The 19,419-nt window shown below is 41.2% G+C and overlaps 1 protein-coding gene across 4 annotated transcripts in view; it reads left to right on the top strand.

The window, feature by feature from the left end:
- rai14 (retinoic acid induced 14) overlaps positions 1–19,419 on the top strand; it is a 36,595-nt gene that overhangs the window by 3,789 nt on the left and 13,387 nt on the right. For all 4 annotated transcript variants that reach the window (XM_056432765.1, XM_056432763.1, XM_056432764.1 and 1 more), the window contains exons 3-7: positions 16,686–16,816; positions 18,100–18,188; positions 18,392–18,456; positions 18,587–18,644; positions 19,207–19,277. In XM_056432765.1, coding sequence (XP_056288740.1) covers positions 16,686–16,816; positions 18,100–18,188; positions 18,392–18,456; positions 18,587–18,644; positions 19,207–19,277 — 414 coding nt within the window. The remainder of the gene's footprint in view (positions 1–16,685; positions 16,817–18,099; positions 18,189–18,391; positions 18,457–18,586; positions 18,645–19,206; positions 19,278–19,419) is intronic.

Below are 19,419 nucleotides of genomic sequence, written 5' to 3'. Positions count from 1 at the left end.
AATTAAAAGCATATCTACCAATTATATTCAAAGTTTGGATGATTTAGTCTTCTCAATTTCCAAAGATCATTCTTAAAAAAAAAAAAAAAGTAACAGTGAAGTACACATTCGTTTTGGATGTGGAGGAAACTTTGGTAAAATGATGTCCGTACTGTAGCGCACACATGCTAATTAAAATGAATCATAAAGATTGGCAGGAAAAATGCTTTACAGGCCAGCATGTTAATACTCTGAGCCAATCGTCATTCCATTGCTTTTTATAGAAACTCTGAACAACCATAATAGAAAGCAAATATGTCTGTGGTTCTATTTTAGGCTCTGTCTGTTTCAGTGACCGATTTCTCAGGAATGTTACCCCCAAACCCAAAACAGGCTTTTCCTTTTCCTTTTTTTAAACAAAATAACAGAAACATAATGTCTTTGTACATTGCTGAACTATGAAGTAAAGACATTTCCAAATAGTGTGTAATGGAATCTGTTCTAAATGCTTCCCTTTGGGGACCCACCTCCAGCTCAGGGACCATAATGCAACAGGCAGCCAAACCTTTACTCACCTTCTGTACAACATGAGCCCTGGAAGACAATAAAAGTGCTCTCACTTCAATGTGAAACAGGCGGTTGAAGGACTAATTGTTGAGCTGGATGCTATGGCCTTGATTATGTAAGTTTTAAACTAAGTGGTGATGGTTCACAATTTAATACGATTCTGAATTTGAACACTGAGCTGCAGGAAAATGTGTAACTGATGTATGCAAAAAACATCTAGAAGTTTCGATTTGATGCAGTGGTAGAGTCATACATGATATCTTGGGGTTTGGATGATAAACTCAATATACAGTTAGGACTACAGTTACTAAGAAAGAGATGAAGCATATGTATCCAAACCATAGTGTCATTAACACTAGCTAATGAACGACTCAACCTCTAACCGACGCAATCTTACTCACTTGATCGCTATTATTTTTTTTCTCATTCAAAAACAGATCTTTCTCAGGCCTCTCTTAAATTTGTAATACTTGCTTGACCTTCCAGCATATTTGATTGTTATACACATCTATGCTTGGCCTTAGAAATACCATGTAAACTATCTTCTAACTGTACAGAAAGTATTGGCTAAGAACCAAATGAGAGATGTTCTCAGATTATACAGCAATAGTAATAAAAAAAATATGTCTGCACTGGGGTCATTATGGCTGTGTTGTGGTGGGACTTTTTCCACATTCAATCTGTCAAAATTCTTTGCATGCCAGTCGCTAAAGTACCACCATTGTTTCGTTATCAGCAGGTTTTGTAGTTATGCAAGGTCAAAGTGAATCAGAGGAATTATTGCAAGTCTTTGTGTGTTCTGAAATGTTTGTCTGTCTGCCAGACTCTGTGTCTGCGTTTGAGTGTTGTTTCTGTCTGTCTGTCAGCCGGAATATGTATTTGGAATACATCCCTGACAATTTGGGTTTCTTTTGTGGATCATTTCAGCTGAACCCATTTGTCGGTATCATGAGTGTGTGTGTGTGTCTGTGTGTGCACAGTGTTTAAGACAAGCAGACGCTGTAATCTGGTTTCTGGGAATGGGGTTGGAGATCAGCCACTGGGAGACTTGCAGGCTTTTTGCTTCAGCCATGTCTGAACAATCAGCTGTCAGAGAGGTTTTGCTGTGACCTGGAACAATAATGTTAATGTGGATGTTTCTCTCTGTTGGGTTCAAACTCGGCCTCATTTGTTAAATGTTGGGTTGGAATACAAAGATTTAGTGCGTTGAGGGGTTTTGTTGGAAGTAACTTCAGCTGTACAACAATTGTGTCAAAATGTTGATTTAAATTAGGAACAATCTCATCAAATAATACATTGTTAAGACTAAAAATCAGAAAGTTCAATTCTAGCTTTCGGTCCTTTTCAATGCTTAATGTTAAGGACCCATTTTGGTTGAGAAGCGAAGAAGAACAGGAAGAAGTTCTGTAGGTTTGATAACCAGCCCTAAATAGTACTCTCAGTAATCCTTCACATGAAGTACTGTAAAACAACGAAAAGCCCATTTTATAATGTAGAAAATCCCTCTACCAACATAATAACTTTCTTAAAACAACCTTCACCGTCGTAAAAACAGTCATGTGTAATTAGTTTGAGAAACCTTAATTAGATGTTGTAATGTGCGTGGCCCCTTTGAGACCACATTAACGACCGTGTCCCTGCTGTTTTAAGCGGAGTTGCTCTAAATGAGTTAATTTGTTGACACAGTTATCTTACTCTCAGCCATCTACGACCATCCCCCAAGCGCATTGCTCTCACGCACACACACACAATCTGTGCTCGTTAGTACGTGTGTCGGATGTTGTTCAGAGTGGTTCTGGTATTAAACCCTCACCCAGCCCCTCATACTGGCTCACTACATAAACCTGCCACCCAGTCGCTAGACTAAGCAGGATTACTCCAGGCTTTCACACACACACTTTCACATCCATGTGCATAGACGGGTATCCACAGCATATGGGCAGACACACACACCCGTCCCTTCGCCTCCGGTCTCCCTGCGTCTAATTGAAGTGTGGATTATTCCGTCTCCTCTCTCAACACAGCTGTTTCATGGCGTCAATTAATCTGAGCTACACAACACTGGAAACTAAACTGCACATTGGCCTTTTGTTTTTAATTGTTGGCAATTATTTAAATGAATATAATCTAAAGGAAGCTAGACGCACACTGGAGGAACAAAGTCCTTGTTATGAGTTATGAAATGTGTATGCTGTGTCAACTGGAGCAACACTGCAAACAAAATCACATGAAGATCATCTGAAGACATTTAACAATTTGTTTTGACTTTTCACTTGTGGTTGAAAACATTAAACTATATTTCTTAGCACATTGGGCAACACATATTGCAACCTACTTTTTCCATTAAAGTTGAAACCATACTGTCACAAATTAACAATAATTATATATTAGCACAATAATGTAGCATCCTTTTAATTATACAGTGATAACTATATACTTTATTCATAAAGTGCTTTTCAAAACAAAGTTGGTTGAACCAAGATGAACACAAATCAGGACAGGAGGGGGAGAAGGTTCCTTTAAACTGAAGCCCGGCTACCTGGCTGTGTTTTGTTTGGCCCTGTCTGGTTTGTCATGGAATGATTGGGTGTAGTGAAACAGTATTGGGTAGTGACGGTGACACCTCAGGGACCGCCCAGCATCACTCTGGGAGAGGAGGTGGAGGAAGGGTGTGTGTCTGTTGTACAGACCCATGACATGAACAGAAATGAAGCTGAAACAATTCAGTTCTTGATAGGTCAGTCAGTCAGAACATATATTTACCAGTTTGATGATTGATTCATTGTTTAATTGTTTCTAAATTACAAACATTGTATAGATCCAGCTTCTCCAATGGGAAGATGTGCTGTGTTTCTCCATTTGGTAATTGCATATAATTGTAAACTGAACATCTTCTGAGTTTTGGACGGTTGGTCGAAGAAAACAAGACTTTTGGAGAAATCATCTTGGTCTGTGGGAAATTTGTGCTGAGTAATAATTCCCTTCAACATTGTATTGACAAGACAACAGTGGTGGGAGGGGAGCAGGGAGGACACAGTGGTGTAGGCCATCCCATGAAGCACTGGCTCTCGAGACAAAAAGCCAATGGGATCTTTCCATTGGAGTATTGCAGAAAATAAGATCTGTGGCCAACACACGCTTATGATACGTACACATTTTTGTTCCACAAATAAATCTTCAAAATAAGACTTTTAGGAATTTTGAAACATGAATGCAATCATCAGAAATAAAAACGGGGCCGTATCAAACTGCACCACGGTCGCATGAGCGCGAGTACAAGCACAAGGCAGTGGAGGCGGACCAGTCGGCGTGGTGCTGTTTTTTAGTCTCATTTAGCCACTTTATGAGCTACATGCCTTTTGAAAGACACATTATTAAAGCTTCATAACCTCAAGAGGGGTATCTACTGACAAAGTAGTAAAACAAAACATTCAAATCTCTTAAGCTTGTGTGAACCAAATACCTTATTTAATCATCTCAGCACCATGTGACATTACATGACGACTGGTTACATTCCTAATTATTAAGCTTCTCCACTGCTTTTCATGGCACATTCAGAGGTATTACAGCAGCTGTTGTCACAAGTTCAATATGTCAATCTTGGCATTAGCAGAAAGTAAATGTCATCCTGCCAAATGTTATTTTTGACTCCTTATAACATGGATCGGGTCTCGCTGAAGAGTCCAGCCTCTGGGTTTCTACTGGTGCTGTCTCACTAGCCACTGTGGTCGTTAACGTTTCACTATCGATTTTGATCCCACGGGTTTCTAAATGAAAAATGAATTCACACACTTACAGGAGTTTAATTGAATCCTGGGAAAGGCTGAGGGAAATGGCTCCCAACCTGTTTAAACATGGATGCATTTGAAGCAGGAACTGCCCATGGGATCATGTGTATTCCTTATTGCCGGTGTGTGTGTGTACATTCAGAAAGACAGTCGGGAAACCTGCTCGTCAGCAAATACATGAAGCTCTGAGCGTGGTAAAAGCAGACGGGCGAGATCCTGGTGTCTGTGCATGCGTCCGTACGCTCATCTGTGTGTGGGTGTGTGTGGGTGTGTGTTTGTGCATGGACTTGTTTGTTTACTGATGTGGGTGTGATGACATGTTGCAAGGTCCTCGGCCGCTGCTTCATGTAAGCATCTGTATATATGGTAATTATACATTTGAATATATATTTATCAGTGTGAGTTTAGAGTTCTTAGGAAAATATGCATCTGTACGTCATGTAGATGAAGAAATGGTGTGAGATGTAACTAATCCATGATGATGATGATGATGATGATGACGGCATCGGAGAGATGCACAAAAGCAGATAAGGTGGATGAGGAGAGTTCAGTTACAAGGTTGTAGAAAATTGGGAGGAGTTGTCAAGAATAATAGCAACTTGGAGACGGAGTTAAAGGAATAATGAAGAACTCGATAACGGAGAAGAGAGTTGGGATGAAAGTAAGGTGGAAAGAAACCCTATATGAGCGCCGAGGTCAGTCCGGCTCCCCCGCCCCGAGGCGGGTTGTTTAGTTTGGCCTGCGCCGAACAACTGGAACAATATTCATGCTCGGAGATGGATGGCGGGAGGGTGAGACTCAGTTCACCTGAAAAAAACCCATGGGAACTTTCCTTCATGAGAGGCCATTGCATCTCTTGATTTGTGGGGTACTTCCAAGGGCTGTTTCTGCTCGCAGATGATTGTGTGTTTTTAGTTCTGTCTTGTGATTTAATTCATGGAAGAGTGACAGGCAGTTTTATGGATACAACTTTAAAGTAGAGGAGGCCGACGGTCACTGTTTTCACAAAGGCGTGTCCCTGGATCAGTGACACTGTGTGTGTGTGTGTGTGTGTATATTCATTTGACTCTACTTTGACTCTGTGTCCACTGACAGAGGTTTCACTATATTGTTGCCCGACTCCACTGGCTTCATGAGCAGACCTCACGTGTAATGAGGTCGGTTACTTTCCAAGTCCAACAGTGTTTATTTATAGGGCAGGAAAGGCTATTTGTGTCTAGAGGAAGTCTTTTTTTACTGGAGGTCTGCTTGCACCCACACATGTTTAATGCCGGACTTCTGCGTGAAATGTATTCAATGAAAAGAGCGGTGTCAAAGTGCGTCTGTAAAGAGGTCGAGCAGTAAGATGGTGTCCGTGCAGTCGGGCTCGTGTCTTCACAACTCCCAGAGTCACGGTGGCCTCGGGGTTTTCCTGTAACTACGCCAGTTGTTTACGAGAGGAGCACAAGTAAAAGCAGTCAAACAAGAGGTAATGAGAAAAGGTCAAAAGGAAATGCCCACTAATGGGAGTATTCTCAAGCTCTGACACTGAAGTGAATTGAAGAGGGCTGAAGGATGACATGCTGACAGTTTTGTTTTCCTTTCTCTGAAGTCTTAGTGATGCTGCCAAGTCATCAGTTGTACAGCAGAGAGAGAGAGAGAGAGGGAGGGAGAGAGGGAGAGGGAGGGAGAGAGAGAGAGAGAGAGAGGGAGGGAGAGAGGGAGAGGGAGAGAGAGAGACTGTTAAAGCAATACAAAGTATCTTTTTATCATTTTTTAAAATCAATTAAAATATATATATAGACTTGAGGACCGAACAGTCTTATTCTTAAATAGTGTGAAGCATGAATACAGTGCGTATTTGTTTTCATAGTTCTTGTATCTGAGAGCCTCAACAAGACTTCATTAGGCATTTACTCAATGGAGGAAAGTATAACAAAAAAATGTAACTGGGACAAACGATGTCGAATTATATTCAATTTATTTCTTGGCATATTGTTTGCAAACTAATGGGCATGACCTTCTCCTTGGCAGTCTCTGGTGTTGACCAAAAAGGTGTAAAGAAGCAGTCTTGGCAGACTTTAAGTGTTAACAAGGGAGCTATTTATTTATTATTTATTATTATTTAATCGTGTTTCTCAAGGGGAACTCTATTGATGTTTTAAGAGATCGCTTTAGAGATCGTGGAGAGTACAACTTCATGTGAAAAATAGCACAACACACCAGCATCGTGTATCCAACTGTTGTTTGTTGAGTTGCATTGTTGCTAATGTAGCTGCCAGGTTTTGTCAAGGAAGAATACAAAAGTATAAATATCTCTGTATCGTGCCGGCGTTCATACACGGACAATATACCAACTCCACCAACGTTCTCCAGTTTGAGCGTAAAATAGATTCTTATGGGGAGAAGGAGGTTCCAAGACAATTGCCGACAATCGAAAAAAAAAAACATTGCCAAATGAAAACAAAGTTCTGATGATTTAAATGTATTTCATTACGTGTGGTCCAGGATTGACAGTCTTGTGAAATTAATGGCAAAATCGTTCATCATGAGAGCAACCATCTGGTCTTTGTTTAACAGATCTGTCTCCTAACTCTTGTGTGTGTGTGTGTGTCGGGGCTCGGGGTGAGAGAGTATGAAGGGGCAGGAGTGTGTGCGTGTGCACAGAGGGCAGTAAGCAGTTTCAGCTGTGGCCCGAGAGAAAGGATGTATTGTTTGAGCTTTGTTGCAGATAACGGTTTGAAGTTAACAGCCACTGCTGATCAAAGGCCAGAGATATTGTACACGTGTCAATCTTTCCTTTTTGTCCTGAACATGGTTCACTCTCCTCTGCTTCCTGTTCGTACTGCCCTCTTCTGTCTCTGAAACAAAGTAGAGTCTCGTAACTTGTACATATGTTATTTCCCTCCGGAGTTGAGTCTGTCTGTCGTTAGTTCATCTTACCTCCCAGCTAACCTACTTTTCTCCCTCCATCTCTGTATGTAATCCCACGGACAACTTCATTATTTGTATTAGTGTGTGAATTGGATTCGGGGATGCTGCTGTGTGGTCATGTCTGATAACCAATAATAAAAAAAGGCCTTCATGAAAGTTTCTCTGCATTTCTATCCTAATAATCTTCTGCTGCTTTGTGCATTTCCTTTTCCGCTTTCCATTTCCTTTCCCTATTTCCTCTCCATGCTTAACCATTTTAGGAAATCAATCTCTGTGTATTTTCTTCAGCAATAATACTTCCTCTCTGTGCCACCTCTCCTTCTCGTATCTTCTCTCTTTCTCTCTTTATGTCTTCATTTTTGTTTTTTGTTTCCCAACCAAGCCCAGTTGGTCTGTGGTCAGTTCCACACTTCAGTCCAGAGGAAGACTTCCTCACAATTACTACTCTGATCACAATGAAAATTGTGATGGTTATTTTTCATCTCCTGCTGCCACCGTTGGATCAAATTACCCTCAAACAACATCCCACATGTTTCTAATCTTTAGATTTCCTGGGAAATGCAGTTCATTGGCAAGTAATAATACAGGGCCTGCTGTGCCCTTTGCTTATCGTCTTAACTTAGTTTAAAATGTGTAAATAAGCAGCTGCATTGAAATAGCCGTATTCTCCACTTAGTGAAGGCAAAAGGGACTCCCCAGAAAATCAAAGATGAACAAACACCTTTTTATCTGTAGACCAAATAAACATGTTCTTTCCCTGTTTTGGAAGGAAAAACTAAAGGTCTTCTAAAGTAAACGTTTTTTCACTTAAACTCCACCTGCTCTGAGCGGCTGAACTGTACAAACATACAGAAAGTGATGGAGGAATCGCTTCTTTCCGATCTGAGTTTGTTTTTCCTTCAGAGAACTGAGGGAGTTCAGAGAGGCAGAAAAAAAACACCCACGAGCGTATTTGTGCAAAAACCATTGGGTCAACAAACGGTCACACGCTCTTGACGGGCATCGGTTTTCTTTGCAATTAATTCTAAAACTCAAGTAATGACTGGATGTTTGAGGGTGTGATTCCATAATGTGTTTTCAAGGCTTTTCAAATGGATACAAATGAACACATGTGAGACATTCGAGGGAGATGGGAACGCAGGGACAATGGCTCATTAGAATATGACTGCAACATGCAGATTGTATACACTGATGATGATTCATTCCAGGCCAATGTCTCCGGTTCTTTTTGCCTCGGCAGGTCTCAATTGATCAATTGCTTTCTCTTTTCCTCACTTCTTCAGCTTTCTTGCTCCTTGTTCTCTTCTCCTTGCAGCGAACCGCACGCCTGGACAAACAGGAAACACTTAGTGTTATCAGCCGGCTCTGTGTGTGTTTTTAATGACTGTCAGGCTAAATACCGAGAGACAACACACACTACCGTCCGCACCCTGATCCCACTGTAAACACACTTATCACGGCACAAGAAACGGAACGAGAGGGACAGACAGAGTCGGGGAGTACTGGAGGAAGTAAGATCCTTTTCCCTTCCTGGTGGTACACAGAACAACGGTGGTCTTACTGGTTTATAATCACAGGATTAGTGACCCATGAATTATTGCTGGTGCAAACCAATGTGGGCTAAACCCATGCTGTCTAGTGCAAGCCAATGTAGGCTAAGCCAACAGTCGTCAATACCAGCTGATGATGTCCAAACAAAGTCATTGAGAGTTAATGTGTTGGACACTGGTTTAGACGTTGTTGAATCTGTGGTGTTTGAACAGTATTTGAAGTCATTTGCTCTGTGTCCAGATTTAACATCATCAGGGGACTACAACTATCCGTTGTTCTCATGAAAGTGGCTGTGATCAGTATTTTATAGTAACAGTGTTTCTTCTATGTGAAGGGGGTCGCTCCTAGTGGTGAACTTAGAGAATGATCATCTGCATCTGACCTGTTTTTTTTTGCTTTACTGAGCTTTTATAGTGATTGTCAGTTCATGATTCATCTGTTCAGCTGAAGAACAAAGCCCACAGTACAATCAGTACACTGTACCTGCTCAGCAGCAAACAGCAGACAGACACAGATAGATAGTCAGGCATGAGAATCCCTCACCTTTCGCGAAAAATTCGCGTTTGAAAACAGTTTTGGGGTAGGCGGTCAATTGGCGGCGGCGCGTTTGAGATTGGAGTGGGACACGGAGAAAATGAGTGTGCTCTTCGCAATAGAACATCTTTGATGGGACGGTCAGCGTCTCGGCCAATCTGCACACTTGGCGCGCGCGGCAGGAGGCGTTAAGTGGCGGAATTGTCGGCTTTAAAAATAAAAATAAAAAGATGCCAGAAGTGAAATGTTTAAGTTCAGTCTGTTCTGTAACTCTATAGCTGCTCATCCTGATGAACTCTGTATCATCTGGTTGATGGCTCCATGTAGTTTCATGAATATCTTGTAGGCTCATACTAATATTACTGCCATTTGTTAAGTGTTGAAAAAGTTGGTAAAAAGTGAACCATACAGATATTTTATTTATTACTATTATAGATAAATATACCAGTGTCTTATTTATGGTATACTGTTTTTATTGTATTGTATCAGTATCATGATATTTATGGCAGGTATGGTATAAAATCGTGACAACCAGGTAGAGGCAGAACAGACTCGAGGAACAGCAGAGCTCAAGACTTGAAGACTTGTTCACGCCAAAAAAAAGGAAGTTGGTTCATGAATTAACTATTATTATAGGGCCCGATCACCAGAATGGAGGACCTACAGACAGGGATGGATTAACAACAGGCCTACGGGCCCAGGCCACATTGTATTGATATGAATATGATGATATGACACGATCGCGGAGCGGTATATGCTAGGCTTAAGTCATTCATGTAATAGTCCTACTGAGGGATGGATTACACCGGCGCACCAGGGGCCCATGAGCTCAGGGGCCCTAGCCAGAACCTTTGCGTGAAGTCTCTGTTATTAACTTTGTATTGATATGATACGATCCGTAGTTCCGTGGTTTCTTAATCCATCCATACCTACAGATTATCATACAACGTCCAACATCGATGTTGCCTGGATAGTGGCCAGTAAACAAGGTGGAGCATTCAGCAGCTCAATAGACTGATATGTCCCTCGGGGGGTTGGTAGAGACAAAAACGGAGTTGAAAGAGTGAATATTGGACTCTCCTTTGGTGATCAGAAACACGACTCCAAGTGAATGCAAGTGTTGCTAACAATCTAAAACCCTCAGATCTTCAATGAACACTCGCATAAGACCAAAAGAGGCACCATATTCTCACAACTGTAAACTAGGAACTAGGTAGTGTTTGTCTTTTTTTTGTTTTGTTGCTTTTGCTTAAAAAATGTATGAATATACACTACCGTTCAAAAGTTTGGGGTCACTTAGAAATGTCTTTATTTTTCAAAGAAAAGCACTGTTTTTTCAATAAAGATAACATTAATCAGAAATACACTCTCTACATTGTTAATGTGGTAAATGACTATTCTAGGTGGAAACGTCTGGTTTCTAATGAAATATCTCCATAGGTGTATAGAGGCCCATTTCCATCAACTATCACTCCAGTGTTCTAATGGTACATTGTGTTTGCTAATCGCCTTAGAAGACTAATATCTGATTAGAAAACCCTTGTGCAATTATGTTAGCACAGCTGAAAACAGTTATGCTGGTGATATAAGCGATACAACTGGCCTTCCTTTGAGCTTGAAGTTTGAAGAACAAAATTTATACTTCAAATATTAATCATTATTTCTAACCTTGTCAATGTCTTGACTATATTTTCTATTCAATTTTCAATTCATTTGATAAATAAAAGCGAGTTTTCACGGAAGACACAAAATTGTCTGGATGACCCTAAACTTTTGAACGGTAGTGTATTGTTAAAATTGTTGACATGAAGATACCTTTTTTCTTTCTTGCTGGAGCCGAGGACTGTGCTGATTCTGCACCACCTCTGCCAGCACATGATTATTTCATCAGCCTCCCTGCGATGACACCATTTGCCATGGCACTTCACACCGCCCTTTCCCACCTGGAGGGGAGGAACTGTTGTGTGCGAATGCTGGTTGTGGACTACAGCTCAGCGTTCAACACTATTGTTCGACACCAAGCTCAGAGGTCTAGGCCTGCACTCTACCATGTGCAGCTGGATACTGGACTTCCTGTCGGTGGTGAGGATGGCGGTACCACCTCAGGGATGCGTGTTGAGCCCTCTCCATGCACAGCTCCAACGTCATCATCAAGTTTGCTAGTGTTGGGGCTGATCACCCTTACAGACGAGACAGCCTACAGGGAGGAGGTTGGATCACTGGTACAGTGGGGCCAGGAGAACAGCCAAGGAGCTGATCGTGGACTACAGGAAGCGGAGAGAGCACACCCCATCTCCATAGACGGAGTTGCAGTAGAGGAGGACCTCACATGGACCACCACTCACGTGGTGAAAGGGCCCAACAACGCCTGTATTTATCCTCAGAACATTCTACACCAGTACCATCGAGAGTGTTCTGACAGGTTGCATCACCGTCTGTACGGGAACTGCACAGGGCACTACAGAGGGTGGTGCGGTCGGCACAGTACATCGTTGCTCCATCCTGGACATATACACCAAGCGGTGCGTGGCCAGGGCCAAACGGATGCTGAACTGTTCACCCTTCTACCGTCAGGCAGGCGATACCGCAGTATCAAGTGCTTCTTCAGTCAGGCCATCAGGCTGCTGAACAAGGACTGAGACCCTCATTCACACAATACACCAGAACTTATTCTGTGAATATCTGTGTATATTTTATTACATTGTTTATATATATATATATTGTATATATATATTGTATGTATATACATATATATATATATAGTCTCAAAAAAGTGTATATTTTATTACATTGTTTTATATATATATATTGTCATGATGTATATTCTATTACACTGTTTTATATATATATTGTTAATACTTTCTTCTTTTTTGTGTGTGGATATTGTATAGTTTATTCTCATTCTTATTCTTTTGATTATACTTGTATAAAAGGGGATGTGACAATAAAAACTTGAAACTTGAAACTTGAAACTTGAAACTTGTGTGGGGCCGAACTGGAGCAGTGCATTCCGCTCCACTTAAACCTGTCCATTACGATGTCCGCTCGTCTAGTGCCATCAATGTCACGCCTCATTTTTTGTTCAGCCTTTTTAAAATCACAGAAGCCATGAGGCAGGATCATCAGGGTTTCCCCTGGAATGTTTTCGATTAGTGCTGGTTGGTAAAGCGTCAAAGACCGTTCCAGTTTTTCTCCCACATGCAGTTCTTGTTAATGAAACCATGACGGGAGCATTCGCTGCGAATACCAGGCAGTTTACGGATAGAGATGTTTCTTTTACAGTCTTTCTTTTACAGTGACTAAGAATCAAAATAAGACCGACCCACAAACCGTTTACAGCTGAATTACAGAATATATATTTATAGAGCTGTAGCAAACCGATAGATCAAAACACAGAAAATGAGTTTGAGCGTGACCAGCGAGATGCTTCAGTGTACAAAGAGGAAGTTCTGCTCAATATGAAACCACTGAAGTGAATCATGAACACGGGAGAACGTGCACTTCTGAGACACAGATGTGTGAAACATTTAAAGTAAACAATGTTGTGCAAGTTGTTGTGAAACTGGTTTCTCTGTCATAAAAAACCCCTTTGGGGTAATAATACATGTGATGGTAGTAACGGCAGAAACAGTAGATATTTCTGGTTGACAGTGTTGACTCTACTCTGTAGACACAGTGGAGGTTCAGTCGAGGTAACTGCTCGGGTAAAAGCTTTTGTAGAGTTGCATACTTTCAGAGAAACTGTTTTTTCACCAGAGGTAGATGCTGTTGTGGGGAGCTCTGACACACTAACTGTTCTGTATTTTGTGTCATACGGGGAACATTGTTCCTGAATGAGCTTATCCATGAAGCTTTCCAATAGCTGAGCAACCTTTCCCTGTAAGGTAGACACTGGGTAGTGGGCTGTAGTGTCTTGATTCAAAACAACTGACAACCAACCACAGCATAAACACATTTTTACTGAAGCAAATATATAGAGAACTGTCTGGCAGTGTTGTTAATGATGGCAGAAAGCCCTGAACCAAGAGAATATACAGAACTGATCCCTGGAATTAAGTTTAAAAAACGCTGCATTAGCTAAAACCTTTTTTTTCTTGTTTTCTGTCCCCGTGAATCAAACTCTAAGGTACTAATTGCCGGGTTGCTCCTCTCACTGCCCTTCTAGGTTGGACAGGTTTGCGTGGTTAACCATCAATCCGGGAAACTCTGCTCGGTCCCCTCTGGGTTTTCTGTAAATTAGGGGTTGGTGCATCTTAAGGATAAACACTGGTCGTGATTTCATGGCATGGTGCATTTGAAAGCCTGTATATTTGCTCTTTGAGACATTTCCCCAGCATTTAAAGTGAATACACTTCCACTTTGGCATTGCACAAATATCATTTATTTTGTGTGATATGCCACTCTGGTTAAGCAACTCTGAAAATCATTTCATAGTCGGATTTAAATATTTGCTACTTGAGTGGAAAATGTTTTGACGTCAAACGCCATGGGGGAAAGAATAATTCATGGGTTTTAAAAATCTCCCAGAGATCAGCATGTTCAGTAACTCATACTGCACAATAGAACCTGGAACAGGCAAGGCTGCAATACATCCACATGTACAGTTACATTTTTATGAAAAGGTACAGAGACAAGTCTGAATTAACTCTTAATAAGTGACATCTCACCATCTGTGACTGCTCCCGTTCTTCAATACGTCGCGGAGAGGAGTGGGTTTGTTTTGCTGCTGTTTTCGGATCATAAAGGCTCGATTACTGCACCAAGTTACACCCTTCCTGACGCCCACACAACATGATAAGAAGAGAACTACTTCGTAACTTGTTGAACAATATTAACAAACAACTCTCCAAGTTTCATTTGCATGTAAAACATTTTTTTTGGTGAAAACTCGGACAACAGAAGAAGGGTTCAATTCCATTCAATTCAGTTTATTTGTATAGCCCATTTTCACAAATTATAAATTTGTCTCAGAGTGCTTTACAATCTGTACACATCGACTTCCCTGTCCCAGAACCTCACATCGGATCAGGAAGAACTCCCAAACCACCTTTCACTGGGAGAAAATAGGGAAGAAACCTTCAGCAGAGCAACAGAGGAGGATCCCTCTCCAGGATGGACAGGTGCAAGAGATGTCATGTGGACAGAAGGACAGATTAGAGTTCAAACACATTCAATGACATTCATATTGCTTCACAGTTTTCTTCAGCTATGTCTCAGTTGTATATTTTCATCTTTCTCCATCTTGAAAGTATAACTATCTTGAGTATTTGCTCGCTTCAGTGCCCTGCATGCCGCTTGGATAACACATGACTGGCTATATGAAAAGCATGAGACCTGGAGAAGGACAGATACAGGAGAACATTCCTGCCAACTGCAATACGACTTTATAATATATCCCCTCTGGCCAGATCCTCCTTTCAATTACATATGAAAAACCGTAGCACCGCTTTGGTCGTTTAGTTTGTTACTTTAATACCTATTCTATTTCACCATATATACTTCTATTGCACTGTTTATACATTATATACACTGTATACATCATTATTTAATTGTCTTGAATTGAATATGTTCTGCTCTGCTATTTTATTGTATTGTGTGTGTGTGTGTGTGTATATAGAGAATTCTTCATACTTTAAAAAAATGTTTACTCTGTAATCTTGTTTGCTGCTGTCACAAACAAATCCCCCCATGGTGATGAATAAAGTAGATCCATCCATCCATCTATCCATCTCTAAATCTATCCACCTCTAAATCTATCTGTCTATCTGGAGATAAATCCAGCTCATCTCCGTGAAACCGCTGAATCCTGACCACGGCACCATGTCGGATGTGTTCTTTTATAGCTTAAGCGATCTCCTGCTGTCTCATGTTCCACTTCACATCAATCATATATACGGAAAGACACACTTTCTTCTTCTCTGTTCCACTTTGACTTGCAGCCAGTGGAAGGCTGTAGCTTTTGGGAATGATTTGGTCCCGACCGGTTTCAAATTTCCCGGTGTGTTACTGACATTCTTACCACTGTGTTATAAAGCAAGGTTTTTCCCGATCCGGCATTTATTTCGTAGTAACTCTAAAACACTTGGTGAGGTATGCTCATCACAGACATGGAGAGGCACCTGGTGGATCCATATATCTTATTCACATGTCTGTCACTGTGTTGAGTGTTTTTATATCCAATCTGTTATTTCTGTCGGAGAACTTTCTCATCTTACACCTCCTCCTAAATAGCATCACCTCCTGCTTTAGTGCATTGAAGCTTTGGATCACAAAGCTGAAAACATTTTCCAGAGCTCCTTGCTTAAATAAGCAAGAATATTTTTTTATTGAATTATTATTTAAAACACCAGCAAATAAGTATTTTTTATTTTCCTCACTGGTCCACATTAATGACTGGCTAAGGTCATCGTAGCTGTTTCAGTGATGGAAGGGATTTTTATAGCTCAGCAATTTTCCACCAGCTGTGCTAAATGTATTGCAGTGTTTGCATTTGGGTGTTTGCCACGGCGGCTATTTGCACCATGTATTGCTATGTCGGCGTGTTGCGCTCTGAAAATAGAGTACAGTTTGCCACCACAAGTATTTCGGAGAGTTCAGCGCCCTTATCAGGTGTAGGTCAGTAGGGGATGGGGTCAAATATAATAATGTGCTGCATCCTTATATGCACGCCTCAGGGAGAGCGGATAATGAACTTGTGCTGCTAGCATGCTCGGGATGCACATGTTTTGTTCTCCTCCTTACTCTATTAACAAGTTAATGAAACTTATTCATGAACATGCTCTGTTTTTTAACAAAAATTTTTTTACACGCATGTTCCTTCAAATGAGTAGCTTCTTCTTTCCTCGTTTGTGTATTCCTTATTGTTGATGATTACAATTTGCGTCCATTGTCCTTTTTACACGGTTATTACCTTCGCATTGAAAATGCGGAAGGTTATGTTTTGATCGCCGTGTATTTATTTATTTATTTGTATGCGTGTTACTCGCATAACTAAAAAAGTATTAAACCGAATCGCATGAAATTTGGTGGGATGATTGGTTATTATCCGGGGACCATTTGATTAGATTTTGGGATCGATCGGGTCAAAGGTCAAGGTCATGAAAAGGTCAAAATCTTCTTTTTACCATAGCGCGGTCAATTTTTATCCAATTGGCATGCAACTAATGCCAAAATGTTCATAATGCAATGCCCGATCTTGTGATATGCGAAGGTATGCGCTCTACCGAGTGCCCGTTCTAGTTAGAAATGTGTTTTAATAATCAAAGTTTTTTCCTGTTGTGGACAACTCTCAAAGTTTTCTGCGTTAGATGATGACAATGATTTGTGTTTTTTTTTACAAATCATCCCCTCCAGGTCAATGAGTGGAACAAAAACGACGAGCGCCTGCTTGCTGCGGTGGAGCACGGCGAGGCGGAGAAGGTGGCATCACTTCTTGCCAAGAAAGGTTCCAGCGCTGTAAAGCTGGACGGCGATGGCAAATCGGCGTAAGCATCCGAACTATTATCTACTTAATTATAAAAGAAAATGTGGTGCAGATGTAGCAATCAAGGGAATTTACTTTTTAGCACAGAGACGATCGTCTGCAGTGGCTTTTGTAGGACGCTCGGGGAAAGCGGCCGCAATCCAAAAAGAGAAGCACGTTTTATTCACATCCGCTTCACTGACGGCGCTGCAGACCCAAGATCTGTGTGGAAGGAAATGTCCAGTCTCTCCAGTTTGCAGCCTGGTGTCTGACTATCAGACTGTGCAGGTTTTCAGGCACACTCTGGGACTTGGCTCACACTTTAATAACAAATATGTGATAAGAAATAGTGTGATTGAGGTGAGATAAAAATGGGCGTAATACATTTGAGGCAAACATTATCCAGTCTTGATGATTTCTGTGTCCTTAGAGTTGCATATGGAGGCAGCACATGCTCAAAGTCCCACGTCTTGGGCTTATGTCACGACTCTACCGCTCCACAGCACAATGTTCAAAATGAATGGCCACTCTAAAAACACAGCTGTTTTTTGTATTTCCTGAAATGTCTTGAAATGTTCAACCATTCATTCAGCCTCCCTGACATTCAGGGTTTTGAGAGCCAGATCGTTTCTGCAGAGGCCATGACGCGCGTTGCCTCACCAGTTAAGATTGTTGATAACACAGTGGCTCAGTGTTAATATTTGACCTCCTTTCTTTCCCCCTGAAACACAACACCCGCTAACCTCAATGTGTTGAGCGGCTCACGCGGAGCCAGGGACACAAAACACAAGAACAAATGCAAGGAGAAACGATTCTCACACGCTCAAACAATCACCATTTGTTTTGTTTCATCAACAGAAACATATGCATCCTCACAGCTTTTGTAAATCACGATAAATGTGGTCGGATCTCAACGCTCTAATCTTTTCAGGATGCATAAAGGAGGAGTCAACAGTATCGCTATGGTGATAACACCTGATTGAAAGGCATGTGGGTCACACACACCAAGGGAATGCTGGGCATGTGGAGTGTTTTTTCCATTCTGCTTGCTGAGCTGGAAAGGGGTCGTATTGATCGTCCACTGCACACCAAAGCACAAATTAACTAAGATGTGTGGTTTTACGGTCTGCTGTATGAGCGTGTGCAAGGAAGCCATTTTCAAGTTGGAGTTCTCCCAAATGAGATGTGTTATGTTACTTTGAAAGCCTTCAAATATGTAAAAGGACTATGGTACAAACATATCTGCGGTTGGGATGTGATGACATGTGATGATGTTGTTGTTCTTATCTTGGGGTTTGTCTCCAGTCTTCATGTGGCGGCTGCACGAGGACTGGCAGACTGCCTGTCTGTCATCCTGTCCCATGGAGCTGACCTGTCAATCACTGACGCTGCAGGTACGTTCTGTAGTTGTATACAATAACGATAGGACACATGGGGGATTGATGAATGCAATAATTTGTTGAATACATCCTGTACTTTTACTGCATTTTTAAAGATGCTTTCTTGAGGTTGTTTCCTTTTTCATTTCATTCTATTAGTCACAGAGGTCTTTGGCCTCGTGAAGTTCTTAACTACGGTCTTTCTTGATGCTGTTCAGGTTCCAATCCGTTACACCTGGCTGCCAAAAACAATCACACCGAGTGCTGCAAGAAGCTCATTCAGGTAAGCTAAGGAGGCTTAAAATTGCTGTATGACGGAACATGTATTGCACCAAAAAAAGTGTATTTAAGTGCATTTAGTAATGTGCCTCAGTGACTACGCGTCTAATGAAATGTTTCTGTCTTCCCTCCAGAGTAAATGTCCTATCGATGCTGTCGACGGCTCAGGAAAGGCTGCTCTGCATCACGCTGGTCAGTGTCTCACGGCCCCGAGGGTTAATCAAACAGAAGTGCTTTTATCAGAGATTAGTCTGCTTTGACAAGAACGTGGGAAAATGTCTTGTGAGATTAACTTAAAGCTCTGATTTTATTCAGATGAAATTTGCTACAATATTTGGAATTACGTGATTTGAATGTCAGTCAGAAGTTCCCATAAAACTCTTGCAGGTTTTTATTCAAACCGAACACTGTGTTAGGGATGCAGCCACTTTCACGAGTGTCGTGTTTGCAGCAGTAAAACTACCATGATCTGTTTTTTGTTGTTGTCCAATCATGTTTGGTCTTTTGGAAGTGAGATAGTGCAGCAGATGAGATGCATTTCTCTCTAAACTAAATCCTAACTTATCTAGACCACCCTGCTATCTCTAAACACCTTTTTTGTAGCATTGAATTGTTGTACACAAGGTACCATAGCCAGTATTTAACACAAACTATTTACTAATCACCATTGCCGTGCCAAAATAAAGGAATAACATTAAAAGATATATATAAATGCTCCTCCATGACGGCCTTTCTCACTCTTTTTAATCCACAGCTGCCAGTGGGAACGTCCAGACCGTCCAACTGCTGTGTGAACAGAAAAGTCCCATCAACCTGAAAGATGCCGTATGTATTTAGATTATTACTCCCACTTTCTTTCTTTCTCAGACTTAATTTTCCTGGCAGGGTTGTGCGGGGGCTCAGGATAACAACCACAGAAACGCTCCATTTAGTGTCATTCATATCATTTTCTACTGTGTTATTTCCA

Source organism: Pseudoliparis swirei, chromosome 15 (genome assembly GCF_029220125.1).
Source record: "Pseudoliparis swirei isolate HS2019 ecotype Mariana Trench chromosome 15, NWPU_hadal_v1, whole genome shotgun sequence".
In the NCBI taxonomy this organism is placed as follows: Eukaryota; Metazoa; Chordata; class Actinopteri; order Perciformes; family Liparidae; genus Pseudoliparis; species Pseudoliparis swirei.
This window is presented reverse-complemented; position numbering and strand designations above follow the sequence as displayed.